The sequence below is a fragment of the Necator americanus genome, chromosome IV (assembly GCF_031761385.1).
Source record: "Necator americanus strain Aroian chromosome IV, whole genome shotgun sequence".
Lineage (NCBI taxonomy): Eukaryota > Metazoa > Nematoda > Chromadorea > Rhabditida > Ancylostomatidae > Necator > Necator americanus.
The window spans coordinates 6,031,379-6,045,686 of record NC_087374.1 but is presented as its reverse complement, the minus strand read 5'-3'; the positions used below and the strand labels follow the sequence as shown (position 1 = coordinate 6,045,686).

The 14,308-nt window shown below is 39.6% G+C and overlaps 1 protein-coding gene across 4 annotated transcripts; it reads left to right on the top strand.

Moving 5' to 3' along the window:
- Positions 1-12,897, top strand: RB195_000481 (uncharacterized protein; the record flags this gene model as incomplete). 4 transcript variants are annotated; one of them, XM_064196860.1, is made up of 14 exons in its annotated part: positions 389-402; positions 467-489; positions 2,457-2,569; positions 7,901-7,983; positions 8,221-8,352; positions 8,414-8,543; positions 8,606-8,704; positions 9,560-9,658; positions 9,791-9,956; positions 10,723-10,900; positions 11,012-11,088; positions 11,160-11,275; positions 11,943-12,012; positions 12,827-12,897. In XM_064196860.1, 14 exons carry the CDS (start codon positions 389-391, stop codon positions 12,895-12,897), a joined length of 1,371 nt encoding a protein of 456 aa, XP_064052739.1. The 4 variants fall into 4 exon arrangements, with proteins under 4 accessions (XP_013300821.1, XP_064052739.1, XP_064052740.1 ...); XM_064196859.1 differs by having other exon boundaries at positions 8,215-8,352; XM_013445367.2 differs by lacking the exons at positions 389-402; positions 467-489 and adding an exon at positions 1-19 and having other exon boundaries at positions 8,215-8,352.
- Between the last annotated feature and the right edge of the window lie 1,411 nt (positions 12,898-14,308).

The following is a 14,308-nucleotide window of genomic DNA, read 5'->3' as shown; positions in this document are numbered from 1 at the left end:
ATGGAGCATACTTATCCAAGTAATTTTCCCTCATAAGTTTCGTAGAAAAGTTCCAGAAATATGTTATAGTGTAGACAGAAGTTTTTTTTTTTAACGACAAAGGGTACGAGAAATGTTGAATTGAGGCTAGGAAGCACAATTAGGTTTGAAAACCTTGCTCAGATCTTAAGGCTGTCTTCAGACGTCTGAAAGGGAAGAGAAGGATTTTATCGTGTTCTATTTTAGAAACAACATCTCTAGACTTGGGATTTTCACGGCTTTTCTTCCTAGAAGTCGATATTGTGTCCTCCATTCCTCCTCTCCCTCTCCCCCTCCCCCCGGAGCCTAGGCGGCCCAATCGATTACGCCCTTTTAACCTCATTTCGCTTTGCCGCTTCCCTTCGTCTCAATGGCTTTTCCGAAGTAAGCCTGCGGCGCTAAGCCTCTGCGATTGATTTTGTGCCTTCTCCTTCGCACATGTCAACAGTTTGTCGCTGAAGAACTATTCTGGTACTTTTCTATATGATTCTTATACATTTTTATTCACCATAAACCTGATCGATCGTCATCCGTCATGAAATTCGAGCCCGTATGGATTTGTGTTAATTAGAGGATGACAGATTGGAACTCGTGGAAATTAAGAAATGCTAACCACTAACAATCTAAAAGATGTATCTCTTGAATTATTCGTATCGAACCGAAGATACAACCGATTAAATGGTGTTGCTTCGCAAATATCAGCGATTTTTTCTCGCCTTCTCATCAGTGCATACTCTGGAGATGTGCGCGATATGGATTCCTAGTGTTATTGCGGTATCGGAGATCCGCTGTCCATTATGTAATATTATAGATCCTCAACCCCACTATGTTGGCACAAATAGTAAATTAAACTCGTTACAAGTAACTCTTTTGTAACTTAATACTTTAATGTAATGTTTTCCTCCATATTTGAGAACCTGCACCGAAAAAAATTGCTGGTTTTGTCTTCGGCGCACGAAATAAGGAGCCGGAAGTATTGGTAGTAAAGCAATTTTTGCATATTCCACCTCCTCGGCGAGTTACGCTATCTTATTCGCCGTGTCATACGTTTTGCTTTGCGTGGGAGTACCTTTTGCTTAATGCTTCTTATCCTCAGATTCAAACGTTTCACTGCGTCATGAGGTGCTTCGTACGGATCATCTTAGTTACAGATAAACGACGGGAAATAAAATTACTGCCAACCCACCGGCGGGCATCGTCCAGCATCTTTCCGAAAATGCCATTTCTCCCTTTGTCTGTATAATGACCGCGTGCGGAATGACCGCGGACATGCTTTTTGTTTCTTTTGTGTGACCACTACACTGCTAGGAAAAAGAAATTTCAAGTGCATCGATGTGATGCTGCTGGCGAAAATCAAACATTTCGTGTTTTTTTTTTCATTGAAAATTGGCGAACCCTTTCACGTATGTATAAGGTCCTTTAATTAATGTGAGCCCAAGAACACAAGTTCACTTTCCCCTACTGCTAATTTGTTTCATTGACAACATCATGGTGTCTGATGTGTCTACCAAGATCTATTTCTTTACAAAAACTGTGGTGTAGGTTTCGAGATGCTATTCTGATGCTGATACTATGAAATTTCGTTTAAAAGTTTCAGTAAAGTACTAGAAAATAATTTCATTTGCATCCCCTCCCTTATGTCTACTAGATTCAGATGAGACAGCTGGAAACTACTAATTATACTCCTCATTCCTGCCATCATGGCTGCCGGCGCTTCTTGCATGTTTTATTGTTTTGCAACACAACGGAAACCTTTTCCGCACAGGAACTGACAACTTCGAAACGATTATTATTACCTGGGAATTGCCTATAACACTATGAAACCTACATCATCCTCATATATTTTTCCTTTCTTCCTTCCAGTGAAGTCCAATAAACCGCAATTTGACTTTCTGTTCTGTTTTCTAGTACTGCTGGAGTGAGGCCATATCCTCTGAGAGTCGTTCATTTCTTTTTCCAATGAATTTTAGGACCGCTACGATTGATTCAATGTCATTTCCCCAGTGGTTTACATTTGAGGATGTCTATGGGACCGAGCCTTCTGCAGAACGTTTAAGACGCATAAACCAATATAGAAGAGCGTAAAAGGGAAAATATGTAGCATTGTAGGGGATGTTGTTTCTAACAAATAATTGTAATGAGGAGAAACATACAAATAGAAGGATACAAACAGTAGACGTTGTCATTGTAAAAAAAAAAACGATTTCTATACTTTAACGTAACGATAAGGCTCGCAATGCTGGTAGTAATTCTCTCTCAAGTCTCCTATAACAATACCTATGGAAATATGTCAAGTAGAAACGAATTAGAGTGAGGTATTGACTAGAGAGTTGTAATGTGAGTTTTCCAAGGGCAACGCTGTCAATAATCGTAGTGTTTTGTGAAAAACAATCATCTATTAGTAAATCAAATGAAATGGAAACGATTGATTGTTCTAGTGGTGCAACAAAGAGGAGAAGAAGAACAAACCGTGCTAGGCAATTCGTCGTTTGGTTCCATCATCCGAGGTACTCGGGGGCACTTGTCCAGCTTTATCGACAGCGTTAGTCAGGTACTGACAAATGTTCATTGGTTTTTGACAACTTGCATTCTTACTTTTATTGAATCCCTAGAGGAACCGTGATTAATGTTACTCAAGAGTCATTTTGTCTCCCCGCAAAATCCTCGGTTCCCCAGTAGCAATAGCTCTCTGGGAATTTATTCAAATGAAGTTTGTCAGTGATTAGTTGTGTTTCTATTGTATTTCCGGTTCTCTTATTTTGTGGATGTACTGATGTTTCTGTTTCTCGGGCGGATATCGCATGTTAGTCGGCGTGCTCTCGAAAGAATCGATCAGCTACGAATTCCCCAAGGTCCATAAGCGATATTGTTTGCAACACGAACGTGACATGAATGATAGTGGGAACTCTCCTCCCTTTCTTTTGGTCGAGCATATTTTGAATATCTCTTACAAGAGATTTGCGTGACATCACCTCTAATGTTAAAAACTAACGAGAGCTTTGGAATAGTCACGTATTATTCGAAGAGATTCGAACATTCTTCTGTACATCCTAAGCATTGGTAAAATTAATAATTGAGGAGAACATACACATATGTGTTAGCGCTCTTTTAATAATAATAAGCAATTGAATTAAATTGCACTTTTTTTTTGTTCACTGCGCCATAACGAATATATCGAATAATTGAAAAAACGACAATCAAGGTTTGCGGTATGTGTGATTGCGTCCAGTAGATTGCGATGTAACCATATTTAGAAAAAAAGTATTCAGAGGAGATGCTGCATGACGATGAAAAGCAATTGAGGTTGATAATCACAAAAATCTAGAGAAAACTATCAGCATCGACGTACTTCACTACTGAATAGACTCCTATAGTTTTATTTTGCAAAATTTTTCAAAATTAAACTCGGCAAAAGGTAGTTGTGGGAGCACTCAACGCGGCTCTAATCGAACCGCACATTAGAGCGCCAAAATCGCTCCTAAAGCACAAAAACCGTCCTTAAGTGTCAAATGATTCTCATGTAGAAAGGCGATAGTTCATTGATCGACAGTTCGTCACTAGAAGTGAATAGCTGAGTCAGTTGGGGCTCAAAAACCTGAGGATTTAGTCTGAGAAGATCTAAGACATGTAGACTATAGCTACTAAGAGGAAAAGGAAAATAGATTTGGAACTATTGATGCTTTAACTTCATCAAACGGTTTATCGGAAATGAATGGGTAAGTCTTACCGTGTAATACTTTCAACGACAAAAGAGAACCAGAAATGACCCAGGTTATGGCTTCTCTGGAATCCACATTTGAGACTTACGAACGGTTTTTGTGGTATAGCAGCGATTTTTGAGCTCCAAGCGCAGCTCGAGTGTTCGATTACAGCAGTGTCGAGTGCCTCTCCAACAATCTTTTACCCACAAAAATACTGTAAATCATAGATGCGATAGTAGGGCCCGATGCTCTGACCCCCTTCACTTTTGGATGGTTGGAGGAGGGACCTCCTTCTCTTTTAGACGGTTTGAGAAGGGACCCCTTCATTTTTGGACGATTGGCGAAAGGATCCTCATCACTTGGGCCCCACTCCATGACCTAGACCCCCTTCACCTGAGAAGGGTCTGTCTCGAAGGGCCCGACCACACACTTTGACATTCGTGCAGATATGATATAATTATTTAGAAGTCTGTAACTAACAGAATTTTCCCTTAAAAATCGCCTAAAGGATCATCATACATAAGCTTGAGCGACGCGGGCAGCGCAACGATCACAGGACCAAGACGATGCTCTAGCGGTTAGACAATGAATAGGTTACTTCCTATCTGCACCACTGGGGACAATTGTCGTCATTATATCATGACTTATGCAGAACCGAGCGTTCTCCAGAGAATACTGGAAAAAAAGATGCGAAACTGTGAGCCCTGCACCTTTCGTTAGTGTGCTAAGCACCTTCTACTGTCATTGTTATTATCTGAGATGTATCCATGTGTTTATTGTATCGTTTCATTCACTGCTAGGATCCTTCCTTGATCTTTTGAGCTTCCCTCAGCTACTTCCTGTTTCATCTTAGAGCTTCCCTATTTAGCCTTTCTTTTAAAGGCATCGCCCCACGAATCTGAGGTGGTACGGACTTTAGGTGGAGTCCATTCATATACGGATGTAGAGAGAGAGGAGGGGGGGGGGGGTTATTCCGTCCATTTCTTCCTAATTGGCGTAAAAAACGGTCCGGAAGATGCGGATCGTGCACAAGGCTGGCGCGCTCCAATCGAGCTCGTTGTAGAAAACAGCGCATCGAAACGCTCGAAGCCGTATTTTCCGGGCCATTTTTTTACGGCAGTTAGGAAGAAAAGGAAGGAATCACAATTCTCTCCATAATCTACGATCCCACATACAAATACCCCAACTGAAATCCATACCACCTCAGATTCGTGGGTGATGCCTTTAAGCAGATGGAATTCAATTTGAGATACAAAGTGATTCAACTATCCCTAACGAAACCAACTAAAAAAGTTCTAGCAGAGATTTTTCATGCGCCACCACAAGTTATTAATGAACAATATTTTAAGGAACCATCTGACTCTTATAGTTGCCCTTGTTCCTCACTGATCGAAAGTTTAGACCTTGTCTTAAAACTGGAACTTTCTTGATTTATACTAGAAAAATCTGAGTTATTCGAGTTTTTTGAAATTTTCGAATAGCAGCACTTTTGACACCCAACTTTCCGAGTAATCCCAGTCGATTGATCGACTAATCCTTTATCGGTCTCTACTAGACACGTTTGTAACGTCGCGCTTAACGTTTCATTTACTCGTTGCTTCCGTCTTATTGATTTTCAAGTAATGTGCAGTCGTTCTACTTTCGACTGTTAAAGGACTAGTTTACGTCCGATTCAGTTTTTTTGATCAACAAAAACTCTATGTTGCATCTGCAGAAGTATAAAAGGGCCTGAAATTCGCGTCGAATGCTAAGATCACACACAGCAACACTGTGGGTGCTGTAGTTAATTTGCGGATTGCTGCAAACATTTGCATTGAATCGAAACATTTTGATTCTAGTGCGAGCGATTATTTTGACCCATTGTTACCATAAGAATGAGAAATGTGAGGACCTGAGGTGAACAAGAAAAGAACGAACGGCGCAGCCGTACCTTGTAGTGTGCTGACTTCTTCTTATGATGTCTTAAGCAAACAGTGGATGTAAAGTGGCTTTCATTTTATTTTCATCCACGGATGGATGTCCACTATTCGTGCGCCCATAGAACGGCCTTTCGACGAGGCGGTGCGGCGGTACCCGCGCCGCGGTCTGCGAAATTCAAGCAAATCAATGCTTGCTCTTCGGAAATACTTTTTTGTCCTTTTTACTCTTTGCTGTCAATGGAGGGGCCTTCGTGCGGTTGTTCATATGATATAGTCCATTTGAATCTGTAAGGTAATCAAAGTATGTCTAACAATTGTGTGTCTATACAGTTTGAGAGGTTTCTAACATGCGACATGGTTCATTAGTAGTTAAAATCTGTTCTCGCTTTTTTCGTTGTGGCCCACGTTTTTGGTGAGTAGTTCCAACATAGCCTTCGTTGTTCCATGTAGCTCCGTCGCTAATCTAATGATCTCAGCTTATCATATGTGACAAGAACAGAAGTCATGTTGTGATGAGTCAGCTGCAAAATCTGTGCCCACTCATGTATTTGTTCGGTTTTCCCTTCCGCCTACGCAATAGTTGGTGAAGAAGCGCCCACAGTCATAGCTTGACTCTTCATGCATTCTCGATGAACGTATCTTTTCCACAGTCAATGATAATTCTTAGCCTAGACGTTCTAATTGAAAGTTTCTGTATTAAAAATTTTGTCGTCTATCCCCACCTACATTCATCTTTTGATTATCTTCATTAACTCTTTGGTATTGTTCTAGAATTGCTTCTCTTTTCCAGTTTGATGACTTCGGTTTAGTTTCTCATTTTCCGGCAAAGTACAGAAACTGATCATAAGCCGCAAGATTTCTTGACGTTGAAACTGCTGTATAAATGAACAAATTTAAATAGCTAAGATGTGCTCCTAAAGTGAACTCCTTGCTGTGCATTTAAAAACATCAACTGCAACACTGGTTTCTTGAGAGTTTATTTCTCGATTCAACTTTTTCGATTTCGTGAAAAATCTCATCAATATCAATTCTTCGATTTAGTTTCGAAACACACGAAGAATCTTTAGCTTCTCAAATTCTACTTTATGATGAACGTCCACTGTTTTTTTCACGTAGCAACAACAATGCATTTTACATTTTACGTGAGAGTGTAAGCGCATTCAGCTTAGATGTGCCACGACAGATTTTGTTTGGAAGACTGGGTGGCTAAAGACGATTATCCAAAAATCCCACCTTCACGCGGCACCAATGGCTCAAGTGACGGGCCCGTTCATCAAGCCTCTAAAATAAAATTAAAGATTAAGGTGTAACATTAAACAAACTAAGGACTGCACTAAAATATACGAAGACGCAGATTTTTGGTGATAACTGATCACTGACCAGTAATTTTCCAATCAGTAGTTCGAAACAAATTTCTTGATTGTATTTTTTCTACAAAATTATATATACAAAGAATTATCTTATGGTTGAATTGAAGCCATCGTAATTCTACGGTAGTATCTGATCTCATATTTTTCTCCCTATGACTCCACGTTTCTCTCATTTTTGTTCTCTCCCTACTCCTTGTTCCTTTTCGGCTTGCATCAACAAAATCGTTGAAATATTACATACGTGGTTGCGGCTGCTTCAATGTTCGCTAGATGTTTACTTAATGATGTATAGTTCAAGACCGAAAAAGAGCGTTTTGTCCAATACTCCTGATGTACTTCCCAAATGTCGGATGAATGTAGATGTAAAATCAATACTGAATATTTTTTTCTTGAAGTTTTAGTGCAGCATTTTTACTAGGGGAACTACAAAATGTCTGTATGTTCCTGATTACCTGAAGCGAAGAAAAAACGTGATTAGTCACAACTGTTTTGATTTTAATTTGATTCTTCAAACTTCTGTACGTCATTTAATGTGTGCTCAAAAAACACCATCGGAGGAAAGAAGTGAAACCTCAGCCGAATGCTCAGCTTAGTAAACAATACTCATAGTTTCTGTTGCTGTGGCTTTTGTTTTTATAGAAGCGTAGCGAAATCTTTGTGCTTACCATACTATACAACCTTGGGGAATCAAAATTTTCTTTTTTCTAGATTCCGCGTCTTGCAGCTTATTCTGTTATCTTATATCTTCTTGGATTGTTAAATGTCTAGATTTGTGGGCCGTTCCTGGCCCAGTTCGTGGCATCTCTTAATTTCTCACAGTTCACTACGGGGACAGTTGCGGAGATGTCGCCTTATATATAAATCTGGGAACAATACCAAACCTGCTGTTTAGTGGCTGGCGACAACTTCAGGAGCTCGTGAGGACGAGCTCTCGCTCGATAGCTGCCACAGTGCGTTCAGTCCCGTGCCTAGAAAGTAAGTTGTAAAGCGAGTTCGGTCTATTTGTTCATCTAATTTGTTCTCGTTTAACCATTTTTAGAAATTACTTTTCGATTCGGTTTTTTTTTAAAATGCTTTCAGCAGCGCTGTAAATGTTCCTGCTGCTTATTTGCTATTCCTCCAATAGCATATTATATTAGGACATCACATTTTAACAATGAATTTGCAATTATTTCCTGTTTTAAGTCGTCGCATTGATATTTGCAGTTGTAGTACGTTCTCGATGGCATCTACATCAGTACCGGAGAACTACTACGTTGTCCCCATAGGAGAGACTCAGATGGTGATTCTAAAGCGATATGAAAATCTTCGATTGATTGGGTCAGGAGCTCAGGGAATTGTTTGGTACGTGTGTCATTTCTTCCAAGACTCGTCGTTAAGTACTGCTTTCATTCCCTTTTTTCAGCGCTGCTACGGATACGGTAACTAACAAGCCGGTTGCTATAAAGAAGTTGTCTCGCCCATTCCAAAATGTTACACATGCGAAACGAGCGTATAGAGAATTTATTCTTATGAATCTTGTCAATCATAAAAATGTAGGTTTTGGTTAGCTTTGTACCTTTTCTTACGTTACGCTTGTATTCTTTGGATGTTGCAGATTATCGGCTTGTTAAATGCATTTTCTCCACAAAGAGAAGTAGAAGAATTTAATGATCTGTATATTGTTATGGAACTTATGGATGCTAATTTATGCCAGGTTACTGTCCACTTTACCTACTTTTTCATATAATTATTTTGTGTTCGTTAGTCTCTCTGAGCGTCTGTTTACTTCATAGCTTGCTCTTCGCTAGGGTCAGAGGGTGAGATTTTCCTTTCGTGAGTCTCCAGTGAAGATGATCTTATCGTTCGAATTTTTTTTCGGAGCGATATTAGAGATTTAGGAGATTCAATGCTCCCGGCCCGAAAATGCCACATTTCTCTCGCTGGATACTCAGATTGAGCTGAAAGTTCGGACACTTGAAACATTCAATTTTCCGAATGAAGAACCTCAAGGTTGAAGATGGGATAGGTATTTTGATGTAAAATTTCAAGGTTGGCGGGATTAAAAGCATCACTCCACGAATCTGAGGTGGTACGGATTTCCGGTGGAGTATTCGTATACGTGATCGTAGATTATTGAGAGAAGGGTGATTCCGTTCACTTCTTCCTAATCACCGTAGAAAATGGCCGGAAGATACGGCTTCAGGCGTTCTAGCGCACTATTTTCTACAAGGAGTTCGATTGGAGCCTTGTGCGGCGCCGCATCTTCTAGGCCGTTTTTTTACGGGAATTGATAAGAAATGGACGGAATCACACCGTCACCAATCACCTCTCCATTATCTACTATCCCGCATACGAATACTCCACCTGAAATCCGTACCACCTCAGATTCGTGGGGTGATGCCTTTAAGATATTGAGTTCAAGAGGACGACTTTAAACAGAACGATTTTATGATTCTCAGATGCCCCAAATCTCGTTTTACTTTTCTAAATCTTTCAAACGCAATGTTGCGCCATCACGCCCTCATGGAATATATAATATCTGGTTTTCACTCACTCTTCTTTTTTCCAGGTCATACAAATGGACTTGGATCATGAACGGTTATCCTATCTATTATATCAGATGTTATGTGGAATTAAACATTTACATAGCGCTGGAATTATTCATAGGGTTCGTTTCATTAATACTTATTTCTAATCTGTTTTTTTGTTGTTAAAATTTCCCCCATTTTAAAAATTTAGCATTTCTTTCTCCTTATTTTATTTCTTTATTATGAACATAAACAATAAAATTACCTTTTAGGACTTGAAACCTTCGAATATTGTTGTTAAAAGTGATTGTACTCTAAAAATTTTGGACTTCGGGCTCGCTCGGACCGCCGTTGAAGCTTTTATGATGACTCCTTATGTAGTCACACGATATTACCGCGCTCCTGAGGTCATTCTTGGGATGGGATATGGAGAAAATGGTTTGTTGTTTTGTCTACTTGCTATTTTTTGAGAATATGCACTTTCAACGGTATTTTTCTTATAATCCCTTTCAATTGTTTTATGGTGATTGTCTCGCTAAATTCGTTTCCAATCCCGGAGCACATATTCGTGTAGTTCGAATCTAAAGCATTTCTACTTTTTTAATTCGCAGAGAGGTTAACATTTGTTCGACCAAAAATAGTCCCTTTTACTCAAAAGACCTGGTTCTGGTTTGCATTCATTCAGTTAACACGTATAGATATCGTTGTTTAAGTTTGCCCTGATCGATCGGTGCAAGTTAGAGTGGAGCGTTTCGCTTCTGAGAGCAAAATTAATCTATACCAAGAAGAGAAAATGCATGCTTTGCTGCGTCGGTGTCGTGTAGAGATGCATACTGAGTCAACTATTTTGTGTAGCTACAGTTACTTAATCTATTTAACCTTTGAAAAGAACTGAATATTAGTCGTCTCTTGTTCTTAGTGTACTCGTATTTAATTTATTCATACTCTGAAGGACAGTCCTAGAATTAGAGATGTTAAATTGCATGACATTTGTAGTTTCTTAGGCTTCATTACGAAAGTTCATACTCTTAGTGAATCTCAAGTGCTTTCAAAAGGCGGTTCCACATCATTTTCGGAAAATTTTCTGCTTGCGTCCATCCATGTCTATCGACACTTTTCATTTCCTCCTTATTTTACTTTTTTCACGTTTTTCGTATAAGATTCTCTTTGTATTTTTATTCCTTGTATATCTTTCACTTTTCAGTTGATGTTTGGTCTGTTGGTTGTATATTTGGTGAGCTCATCAGAGGACGAGTATTGTTTCCTGGAGCCGATCATATAGACCAGTGGACGAGAATTATTGAGCTGTTAGGAACTCCTGAGCCACAGTTCCTTGCCAGACTGCAGACAACTGTACGAAATTATGTCGAAAACCGGCAGAAGTAAGTGGATGCGATATGTTTTGTTTTCGCTGCTTACGTTCTTGTTATATAACCATAGCTTCATCATGTAGTAATGAAGATTTTCTTTCTCTAATGACGTAAGTTTTGCAGATACCAACCAGTTCCATTTGAAACGCTATTTGCTGATAACATGTTCCCTCCGGGTGCTGATAATGCACGTCTAACAGGTACTCTTTTAATTGACCAGTTCCTAAATGTTTGGAACTCAATAGAGCCGGTTAAATTAACCCAATTTTAGCTGCTAAAGCGCGGGATCTTCTTTCACGAATGTTGGTAATCGACCCCGAGAAAAGAATATCTGTCGACGATGCTCTTGCTCATGAATATGTGAACGTTTGGTACGATGCTTCTGAGGTTGGCGAACTTCTATTTCTTCTTTCACATGTTTTTTTTCACCAAAAGTTTGGAATGTGCTAATTAATAGATGTAAAAATAGTAATTATCATCTGCGATTACTTTTGTGTTCCTTTTGACACACTACTGTGCCGCTAAACAACTGTGCTGTTGGTTACTACCCTTATTTCCTGGGTTCTATTTTCTGCGGACCACTAACATTCGGTTAGATTGATCACTTCATCGCGTTAATCATTCTCATAAAAGTGAAACCAATCCACCTCTCTGTGTCTCTTATCTTCGATCACCAGAAACGAGCATTGTTTTTTTTTTGCATTTTTTGTACTCCAATTTCCAAAGGAGGAATGTCAGTGGCACTCGTTTTCACATTAAGATTGTGCTGGTTTTGTGTTTTCGAAGTAAAGGTTGTCTAACCAATGAAAAGAGAAGACAGGAAAAAGGCACGGGTAAAGAGTGAAGGTTGTTCTTAGGATCTCAGACAAATGCAGATCTTCTCAGCAAATGCTTAATTAGTTCCTACAGCAAACATCAAACATCCTTAACATATTTTTTCCTAGCAGTTGATCTTCCACTCTGTGTTCCTGTATAGGCGTCCACTATCGACAAAATTGTTTCGTGCTAAGGCATGCACTGCGAGTATTGAAAGTGTGATAGAATATTATTTCAGGTTCATGCTCCTCCTCCTGGCCAGTACGATCCCTCTGTAGATGGTGAACATACGGTTGAAGAGTGGAGAGGTGAGGCACCTCTAAACACATTCTATAGAGTAGTGGAAACAGAAGGCCTTTCTGTCCTAACAGCAAATTATGGCTCCAAAATCATTGACATATCTATTTGTTTTCCACTGAATTAAAAATTAAATGTCATTAGAATTCAGACATTGGAGTACTAGATTCCAAGGGCCCAGCCTCTTTTTTTTCGTCCGATTCGCTTGCGTATGTTAAACTACATTCGAGGATATCACACTCTATCGCATACTGAATGTCTTTCCCTTTTTCCCTATGTTTCGCCGATTTTTCCGAGTGTTTATGCATTTAGAATAGGTGGGATGCGGAGTAATGCTATACTTCACATATTAGGTAGTAACACCGTCCATTTATTTAGTCATGTGTCGAGGGAAGTGAAAAAAGGACCTAGTTTGTTATGGCTTTACAGGTAGATAAGAACAAAGTCATTTTACTCTGACTCTTGAGCAATAAATAACGATGCATTGTTTTGTGAAATGGCATACTGCAACTTCGTATCCCTTTCAAATTCGTGAAATTATGAAGTGTGAAAACAGTTCTTTAAACAGCTTTTTTGTTTTTTTTTGTTCTTTTTCATCGAATAACATCTCGAAAGCGTAGCATTCATGAACCGCTAAAAATGTGTGATTGTGTAAGAGCACATCCTAAACTTCTGTCCCAAAATCCTCAGTTCTACAGATAGTGCTGCTAGTTTGCTTATAGACAGTAGTTTTCTGTTATCTATTGTATAACATCACCTATGAGCAATGATAATCATTGAAGTGTGATTTTTAAATAATATATTTCCACTGAGGTATACTTTTAGCTATGCTATTCGCCGAGTTGCAGAACTACTATAGGACGCACGACGTGTACGGTGTTGGAATGCGCCGATAGACGGGTTAATTTGCTCTTGTTTTCGCCTCATATAACAAGTTTTCAATCGAGCAGGAACTCTTTTTGCGTTTTCTTTGGATTGTTTCATTGTTTTCGCAGAACCCTTCTAATGAGGTGCGAGAGTTCACCTTTGAGCCTTAATTTATAGCTCATTTTTTAAAATTAATAATTGCTGCGATGACATTTCATATTATACATGGCACCTGAAATATATTATGCTTCTGTTAACTTATCAATTCCCGTCTCAAAATAGCTCTGTGATTACGGCCATGATCAGCTTTACTTTATTAGTCCTGGTTCTGTCATGTGTGTTCCTCGCAATTTCGTTCCTCAAAGAGAATAACTTTCCCTGACATATGTCGCGTTTTTCGTACTGTTGCCTTCAATAAAGATTTTATGTCTTAATTCGTAACAGTTTTTGATCCTATCAGTATATGAGGCTATGTGAAAAGTCATTACTGAAGTTCTGATTAGGTTTAATTCTATTTCCGATGTGTATGATTCATTCGACTAGGTGAGCACATTTTTCTTTGTTAGTTCTGCTATATGAGTAGTCTTTGATTGCCAAAAAGATAAGATGCGCGGCACTGATCAATCCTTGTGAGGATGCACCTATGTGTTCGGCTTCAATTCAGTCCTTCCATGCAAGTCTGGCACTAATTTATCGACCTCGGATGGATGAAGGGCTTTGGTGGCGCTAGGGCGGTAGTTTTGTCCTTGGACCTCCTCTTTAATTTTCACGAGGGCTATTCATAGCAGACACTTGTGAATAAAACGTATTTGTATCTCATTTGTAGCGTCAAATAAAATACACTGTGACTCCAAATACCCAGATAGCACTTAGAGACAAGACATCCAACGGAAAAGGGAAATGGAATGAACAATCGGGAACGAGGGAGGCTCATGTGATCGGTTTCCGAACTAACACATCTAAAGGAAATACGTTGATACTAAGATAAAAACCCCAGTATCCATTCCAGTCGCTTCCTTCCCGTACAGCCGTCATCTGGGAGGTGCGGAAGTTTCGTGGGCGACGTGAACACATCATCCCATCTCGTTGATAGCCTCCTTCGAGGAGTTAATCATTTTATGAGATCCACTCTAACATTCTCTTAGTCAATCTATCGTTTATTCTTCTCACAATGTTACCGGCCCATATGTGCTTTGCCTTCGATACAATTTTCGCGATGACGTGACTTTTCTCTTGAAGGCACCGCATCACGATTTCGACGCTGTGCGAAACCCATTGCGAAAGCATAGAGTTTGGCCTGTAGATTGCAGAAAAAAGCGTTGTTCGGCCCATCTTTCCCTAATTGTCGTAAAAAAAATCGGCGTGGAAGGGGCCGTTTTTCACTACGACTTCAGTTGCAACGCCCCATCATTGAGCACGAACCACGTCGACGAGCGAACG